A 9,084-nucleotide genomic window follows, 5' to 3' on the forward strand; every position below is an offset into this window, starting at 1 on the left:
TTTTGGAAACTGAGAGAGGAGGGAGCGCATCCATGGTGCTGAGGCAGTCAGGGTCCACCAAATCTGCTCTCCACATGTCAGCTTTAACAAGCAGAAAACAAGGTTTGTGGAAAAGAATGACAATCATCTTCCTCGTGGCATGTTGTCCAGTCAGAGTGCTCTGATTCAAAGGGGACAAACTGCATCCAAAGAGAGATCTCTTTACTATTTCCACTTTTAAGACAGTCTTTTAGTCAATGCAGTCATCCTTAGACCTATGGGTTTGTCTTTGGTATGAATTTTACCCAGAAGCAGGCTGAATGTAAATTAACAAATCAGCAAGTAGTCCACAGATACAGACTAATGAAATATAAACAGGCATTTTATTACATTTTTTAGGATTTTGATTTATCAGAGATGTTAACCATCAAATTCTGTGAACTAATTCAGGACACTGCTATTAGAGACTTATGCACTCTACTGCTACAGCAAGATGACTTGGGACTTCAACGATGCTTGGGTAAAATGAGTGACTCTAACTGCTCTGTGAAGTATTTTACTTCTAATTTTCAAACAAGTCAACGTGGCTTCAGCACAGCTCTGTTACAGCGCCCAGAGGGATCCAGCTAAATGGCACATTAAAACCTCTCCCAGAAGATGCAGCTAGATGAGTTTTGCAGACAGCAAAACCAGCTCAAGAAGTTCCTGCCCTACTTGCACAGAGCCGCCCTCCACCCCTTTCCCAAGCCCTGCCAGCATCGCCGGCTGCGGGGCTCTCTCGAAAGCTGGATTGCTGGAATAACTGAGGCAAAAACAGCTTCTTCAAGGGATTTTGATGTCAGAGCAGTTGCTGATCACCAGCACCCATATATCCCCCATTTCTGCCCCAAACTGATGGGGAGAGCCCCCATCAGTTTGCTTGGGGCTGCTCTTCGGCAAATACCAACTCCCTTCAGCTCCTCTGGCTGAGAAGGACCACAGAGCAAAGAGCCAAGTGGTGAGAACACCAGCAAACCAAGGAAAGACCCACTGATTTATAAATAAAAGGTATTCTGGAGAAAGTCTAGGCAATAGCGATGTCTTCACGTATTGATAAATGAGCTGAAAAAACAACCCGATGATTATGTGAGTGGGTGGAGGGCAGATTCAGTGCTCTTGGGAAGCAAGTGGAGATAGGGGGAAATCATGGCTGTGTGAGTAACCTAAGAAAAAAGCATATTGATTTTCTTCTTTCCTTCTTGTAGGAGGAAAATCCAAACAAACAAATTCGGTTATGAGCATCAACTCGGGCCCACTGAAAGGCCGGGCACAGCAAGCCCCACAGCGCAGAGCCATGGCCACCAAATCTTAACGGTGGCATCTTCTGCACAGGGCTTTCCCCTCCTCTGTGAAGAGTGTAGTCAATTTTCTTCCAAAGTAACCTCCCTTCTATACCTACGATATGTATAAGCTAAAGAACTGTGTATTTGGCTGCTTTCTTTTCTTCCTGAAAACTGACTCCAACCTTTCCCTTATTTTTCATAGAAAACACAGCACTCTGAGGTATGCCAATAGCCCACTGTAACTGCTTCACTTCATGAAATGGATTTAACATGAGCAAACATCAGGCTGTTCTGCTGAAAGTGTTTCCCAGCCTCCAAGCCCACAAAGCTTTGTTATTGGGGTCATGAAAACCGCTGAGAGATTTTAATTCAGGGGTCCCTATGCTACAGCGAGGCAGAAAAATAGCTGAGAAAACAACTCAGGCTGATGACACCTGACTTCACTCCTACCAAAACAGGAGGCACTCGCTCAGAGGCCAGTTCTTTGGCGGTGATGCTCAACAGAGCAGGACCTGTGGGAGGTGAACCAGCACAGCAGAAATCACCTGCACTCGCACCTGACACTGGAGGCACCCCATAGCAGCCAGTCCAGCTGCCAGAGAGAGAGAAAGAGGCTTCCACAGGTGACCAGCCATTAATCTACTGAGGAAAGCCATCTCCTTAATAAATCTGTCCTCCGAAATGAGTCTCCTTGTGCACAGACGTGTCAGGTCCTCTCCTCCAAAGGCGCAGCCTGGGAAGGACTGGGTGGCTTCCCTCTCCCTGCATGGCACAGGACAGGGCTGAGAGGCAGCTGGGAGCCCTGGTGAGGAGGTGGCTGGTGGTGTGCCTCCCTGGTGCTGCTGGTGGGTCTCCCTGGGCACCTTCTACCTACACACAGTAAGTGATGATGCTAGAACATCGCCCTTCTGGAAGTGTGTCAAGCACAGCTGTCAATAACATCTCTGTTTTAAGCAGGCTGTACTGTTGGATGTTCCACCTCAGGCAAAGAGGGTTTCTAAATCCAAAAAGCTCATGCACCTGGAGGAAGAGACACCTGATTGACAAGCGTGACCTGCTGCAAGTTTTTGCTTCCCAGTTCATGAACCACTTTTCTTTTTTCTCCCCTTTCTTTTCTTACGTTAACAAGCACTGGAGCTGAAAAAAAGCAGAATTCAGCTGGCACCCTGTCCTTGCCACGATGCCATCCCATGCATGGTCAGTGGGATGCAGCATCCTCTACAGCCCATCTCCCAACCTCACTCTGCAACACTCATGCTTTTAGAGAGAAGATGTGAAAGAATCAGAGGAAATCCTCCGCCTGAATGTACTGCGCAAACCACCTGCTCCACTGGAGCGAGGAAGCTTTGCAGATGACTACAGCAAGGCATCCTGTACAGTCCTTTTCTCCCTTACAGACAGCAGATCAGCACGTATCTTTGGGGGTACTCTAGACAGAGTTCAGGAGGCTCACCACTGCTGTTCACAGACTGCAAAGCTTCCCCATGAACATCTAACTGTGAAACAAAGAATGAAAACTCAATTAAAGATGAAAGGGTCACTCATCAGTAAATGATGCACCATAAAGTCAGAAAACACTGTGACTCCTTCTTTCTATCTTTCCCCCAGAAAATAAGAAAGTTGGAAGTCTGCTGCAAACCAAGTGAATGCCTCTTTTAGCCCCAGTGTTGGGATACTCTGCACACTGTTCTGAAGTTAACACAATACTTTCAATAATTTATAGCTAACCTTTTATCCTACTGTATTTTGAAATCTACTCCCTTATACTAATAAATAAACAAAGGAGAAAGGGCACTTTGTGTGGAACCTGCTCTATGAGTCAGGGAATATGTACGTGGAAGCAGGCAGAGAGGTATGGGCAGGAACCTGCAGAATCACAAAGGATGACAGAAACAACATTTACAGGCTCTGGTGTCCCCAGATGTGGAAAAGAAACACTGAGAAAAACCACAGCAATCTAGAAAAAAATTAATCTGAGGCAAACATTTCAAAAGCACTGGTGTCAAAACCCAAACCTAGAGATACTCTCTTGGTGGAGTCCAAAAGGAAATGGTATCTACACAGGCCCTGAGGGGGACCAACAATTTTTGCGTATTTAGAGCATTTAGAACAGGATGTTCCTGGGACCAGGATCCTACCTGTGTTATTTCAAAATACAGGTCCTTGATTTGCTACTTTTCTTTTGCTGAGAATTACATTAAAAAAATAAAATCAAACAATTGCACTAGAGTGGCTGTACCACAGCAGCAGTATAACTCTTAATGCAGTCCAAATCTGTGCCGCGCACCCAATCCCGAGTGCAAGCACTGATCTTTCAAGGGCACTCTTCCTCCTCCCCTGCAGCAGTATTGCTGCACTGACTGCAAAGCCCCTTGCCCCATCCCCATGTAACACGGCCTGGCTACGTGCAGCATGAGCTGCAGAGACGAATCCACCTGTTGCGACTTCAAAGAAGACAAGCTGGAGCTCTCTGATTCCTGGAACCCACAAATATTCCACCTCGGTTTGCCTGATTTGTCATTAACATTTCTTATGCCTAAATTAAGAAGGACACATAGCATCAGATGCGCGCTGACACTGTTGCAGCTTTTATAGCTTAGCCTCATTTCCCTCCACACCTCCAAATTTTTCTTGGTTGTAGCTGTTGCATACCAAAACATAGCAAGCCATCGCAAGCCAAATTAGTACTATTAGTGTGCGCTAACAATTAAGTGTTTGGTGCAGACTCCAATAAAACGAAGGAACCAAGCATTTTAGCACATCCACGGGGCACTGACCTGTTTGCCCATTTTTCCCTGTTCTGAAAGATCCTTCAGCCTGGTACCCAACTCTGTGATGAAGCCTGTTTAGCACCAGTGAAGTTCCCCACATTCAGACTGACAACGTTCTGAGCTGAGATGAGGGAATCAAAGTTAAAATCCAGCCCATCTGCATCCATGAGTTCACTGCGGATGATGGACTCCATGTCACACTCCAAGCTCCCATTGAAAATATCCAGGTCCAAGTCACTTGGGAATTTCTCGTGTCCCATGACCGGGAGGTTCACGCTAGAGGAATACAAAGAGGAGCCTGAGAGCGGGTCAGAAAGTGTTTGCATAGACTGACTGACGGGTGACTGCTGATGTTTGGAGGAACCCAAGCTGTTCGAGTCATTCAAGCCTATGTTACTGATGGAATTGGACAAGGCACGGCTGCCACTAAGAGGAGAGTTGTGAGACTGGTGCTGGTGATGGGGCAGGCTCTGATTGACCAGACCGCCCTGGCTGGACTGCGCGGCAAACGACATCATGGGGTCGTTGCGGAGCATTATATTCCTGCGGGAGTTCTGGGCGGACACAGCTGTGCTGGCTTGTGACATGAGTGGGTCAGACTGTGTCATCATGACATCGCTGTGACTAAGTGCATCAGAGGCGAGCAGATCCTGCAGCGTCTGGTTGTTGTAATGGGAAATGGAAGAGAAGGTGGCCTGCTTGTTCTCCTGAATGGTCTGCATGGGCGACTGGCGGAGGGAATTCAGGGACGACGGCCCGAATACGGCGTTGTTGAAACTACTCGAGGGGGAACCCAGCCCTGAACCTTTGGAACCATATGGAAAACTGGAGCTTCTCTGCATCATCCCTCCTGTGGGCGACTGCTGGGAGGAAGGGAGTGTAATATTGTCCAAGAGATCATCCATGAGGTTATCTGTCAGTCCATCGTTCAAATTCATTGTCCCAGCCATATCAGTCAACCTAGGCAACTCCACAGTACACGGTTTGTTTACCGAGGGGGACAAGCTCGATGGACTACTGTACAGCATGGGAGAAAGCGGAGCGTCATCGTCTTGAACATCATCTAGTTCGGTGCTTGCCAAAATCGGTGACAAGCGGCCACTTATCGTACTGGCGTTGGAATTCGTCCGGGAGCGAAAATCTGTCCACGCATCCAGCTCATCGCTGCTGCGGGAAGTTGGGCTCCCCGGCCACTTGGAGAGCTGGGAAGGGCTGTCCTCGCTTGCCTCCTGGGCAGTCTGCAGGGCCGCCTTTTTCTTAGCCGCCCGCCCTCTGCTCTTGGTGTACTTGTTGCTGTTGTCCATGGACACGGCGCGTCTCCGTGGCGCCTTGCCCACTTTTCCGCCATCTGGATTGATCATCCACCAGGAGCTCTTCCCGGTGCCTTCGTTCTGCACCCTGATGAAGCGGCTGTGGAGTGACAAGTTGTGCCGGATTGAGTTCTGCAGGAAAGGAAGAAAACAAAATGTCAAGGCCAGCACTTCTTGTTACCCCAAACCTCAACCACAAAACCAACATCACATGAAAACGACATTGATAAAAACACCGGCCCCTGTAGGACATCACCATGGGTTTCTTGGGTGGTGGACATGGGAGGGCTGGAGCATGACAGCACCGTGGCAGCATGCTGTTGTACAGCAAGCAATGTGCATTCCTGGTGCCCACCTTTACTCCCCAAAAGCTGCATCCTAAGGAACGGGGTGTGACACAGCTCTGGTCCTGCTAGCAAGGAGCTAGACGAGACAGCTGGGAACGTCAGAGTGAGGGAACAACATGTCCAGCTCCCCTTTGCCAACCCCCCCCTCTGATGGGATACGGGTGAAACCAGAAGCCAATGCCCATGCCCTTTATCCAACAGTGCCATCTCTCCCCTACTTTCCACTCAGGACAAACCTCTATACCATCAGCAATCTTGCCATCAGTTCCTTGAAACAAAAGCTGCGGAGACACTGCAAAAGTCTGACTGGAGGGGTAGTCACACTCATTGCAGCCTCGGCAAATGTCTTTGTAATTCTTCATTGGCATGTGTGTTTGTGTACTTATTATAATCATTCCTGCGAAAACTGCGTGTGCTGGTGCTCCTCTCCCACGAGCACGCTGTGCATGAGTAAGCCGTGCTCTCTCTCTCCATGAGAGACACCAGAATCACGCCCGTACCACAGCAGCCGGCCAGCTGCCCCCCGCTGTAGTATCCTCACAGTCTTCAAAATGCGATGTGACACAACGCACAGTGACGTTCCCGTCCCTGTAAGCTGCTGGATACTCATCTGTATGAAGCTGCACAAAGCTGTCTACCCCGTGTTGTAGAGGATGCCACAAAATACAGCACTTGCAGGGGAGGTCGGGGCATAGGCTTGTGCCACCCAGCAACATCCACACTCCGGTGATAATCACCCCAGAACAAGACAGCGGCAGAGAAAACCAGCTACTGTGGTAGACCCAGTGAAAGAACACCAGATTTATACCCAAAGAATAGGGATAAAAATCCAGCTCTACTCATCCTAATGATTTGGGGCTTAAAATAGGGCTCAAAAAAGGACACACAAGTAGTATTGGCAACTGAGAATGCTTCCAAGGGGCTGGATTTTTTTTCCCATGTGCAAGTCAAAGATATTTGGAGTGATGCCATATTCTTTTGACAAAACACTTGTGCTGTTCCTGCATGTTAAAGATGGTCAAGTTTTAAAAGTTGCACTTTTTCCTAAATTTTGGCAAATACCAGCTATAAAGAGAGTAAAATTACATTTGTTCTACCAGCATGCTTTAAAGCACAATGTCAACAGGACGATAGCATAATCAAACCATCCAGAATAAATGACCTTAATTTACAAAGCACTGAAGAAATTCCAGGTTTAAATGCGCAAAGAACGCATCAATCAACAAATCATTCACAAGCATATCAGCACTTGCATCGTAAGGATAAATGGATGTTTGACATATGTGAACTGGAGACACACTGGATGTATGAAGAAATACAGCCCAGCTTTTTTTAAACAATCCTTTTCAGCATAAGATGCCTTTTCCCCCTCTAAGTGTTGTGGTTTTTGTCAGATTGTGAAATGGAAAACATGCCTGAAGTTCTTCTCACATGCAGACAGCAGACGCATTTGCGATGAAAAGAGAAATCGTATTGACTGCGGTTCAAAATAGCAACTGCTCCGTTTTAAACAATTTGCACAAAACAGCAGACCAGGCTTTGCAGACGCACTCAAGACATGTTTGGGTCAGCATTTCAACTGTAAACTTGTCTAATTCCAAGGAACTATAATGCCATTAAAATATGTTGGATTGAGGTGCAGCATCATAATTCTTCAGTCTAAGGAGGGAAAGAGTGTTTTTTATTGTTTAACTGATGAACATTTTTAACTATATTTTGAGCCTGGTAAAAGTCTGTTTCTAACTTCTAATAACTAGGCACCGCTGCTAACTTCCTCATGTTTCTCTCAACTGGCTGGAGACTGCTGGTTTTGTTTTTGTTGATTTTTTTTTAATTTTTTATTTTCAAATAGTATTTCCTGATATTCCAGCTTGTACTGCATCAATGCAGGCAGCTCTTGCATTCAACCACTGTGACAACTACATGTGAGAATATCTGCATGGGAATCTCTCCCAGTGGCTGGATTAGGATGACCAGAGCTAGAACACCACACCAAAAACCATCACGTACACAACCTACAAATGCTGAATACAAGAATAAGTATCCAAGTGATACCTACAGATGAAAAACAATCTCCCAAACCAGAAAAGAAACACCCAAGATGGCAGATGCAGACTGCCATATAGCTTCAAACGTGAAAGCACTCAGCCAAAGTGCCAGCAGCTAACAGTGTGTGACCTCTGGTATTCTCATGAATTTCTGCTGGTGGTAGGTGTAGTATGAAAACATCTGGTCTAAAACCATGAAAAATCCCGAATTGGTCAGTTGGTAACAATGCGAAATTGAAGAATATTTTAGGATGAGGGTTCCTGCATGTGTGGATATATGTGCACATGCGTAATCTTCCTATAATATCTTTTCGCTCAGTGTTGGTATCACACAAATAACAGAAGAATATAATAATACTTTTGCACTGAAAATTGTTAGTTATGAAAAAATCCAAGCAGTTTGTTTTCCTTTACGTTATGCAATATGCCATTTATGCTCCAGCTTGTTTTTCTTTACTTTTCTCCTGTAGAAAAACTGTTTTCTTACGCATAATTATGGGCCAATTTATTTTTGTGTACCTCATCTCCACCCTCTGTTCAAACACTGCCTTGAAACCCACTTCTTTCACATAGCCTCCCCCGCTAACCTCTTCAACAACAGTATCTGAGTTTCTTGGTTTCTCCACGTGTTGGATGCCCTGCCAAATCAAATTATGGCTGGACCCTATTATGCTTTCACAAGCGAGTTTTGCTACGGAAATCTACGAGTGAAGGCTGCTGCGCTGGGCTACCAGGCTGCTACCTGGATGGAAGTAACTGTGCTTTCTACCTGTTTCAGGATTGTCAATGAATGTTCAAGGCTGCATAAAATACAGGAAAACGTTTTGGCACAAGTTTTGCTCCCAGGCACACGCATTAGCAATGTATGATCCTGCGACAAACCACAGAGGAGGTGGGGAAGGAACGAAAACAGTTTGTGATTTGAACCCGCTGCTGTTCAAATTAATGGGAATTTGTTCTGGCTTATTTGAGGGAAGGAGTAGGCCACTATGATGGAAACAAAACACATTTTTCCATGCCAAAATGCAACGAGAAACTTTAAAAGATCTATAAAGGAATGCCCATGAATCTGTCCTGGAGACCATATGTCCATGGGACAGATGCTAGCCAGGCTGCAGACACCTTGGAAAGAGCTCACATACCACTGAAGGCTACAACACAAGGACTGTACAAGAGCAGAGCAGAAAATAAATATGACGAGCTCCTCCCTTTATTAGCGCTACTATTTATACCTGACTTGAAGTAGGCTGCATGCCCTACCAAGGGCCAGAAGACCAAGGTTCCTGCAGATAAGATCAAGAGCATAC

The 9,084-nt window shown here is 46.2% G+C and overlaps 1 protein-coding gene across 2 annotated transcripts in view; it reads right to left on the reverse strand.

The window, feature by feature from the left end:
- Positions 1 to 9,084, reverse strand: part of FOXO3 (forkhead box O3) — a 91,399-nt gene that overhangs the window by 12,801 nt on the left and 69,514 nt on the right. For both annotated transcript variants that reach the window (XM_080586907.1, XM_080586908.1), the window contains exon 2: positions 4,079 to 5,514. In XM_080586907.1, the coding sequence (XP_080443033.1) occupies positions 4,114 to 5,514 (1,401 nt within the window). In that variant the 3' untranslated portion in view covers positions 4,079 to 4,113. The remainder of the gene's footprint in view (positions 1 to 4,078; positions 5,515 to 9,084) is intronic.

This window comes from Anser brachyrhynchus (assembly GCF_964034855.1).
Source record: "Anser brachyrhynchus genome assembly, chromosome: 3".
Taxonomy (NCBI): domain Eukaryota; kingdom Metazoa; phylum Chordata; class Aves; order Anseriformes; family Anatidae; genus Anser; species Anser brachyrhynchus.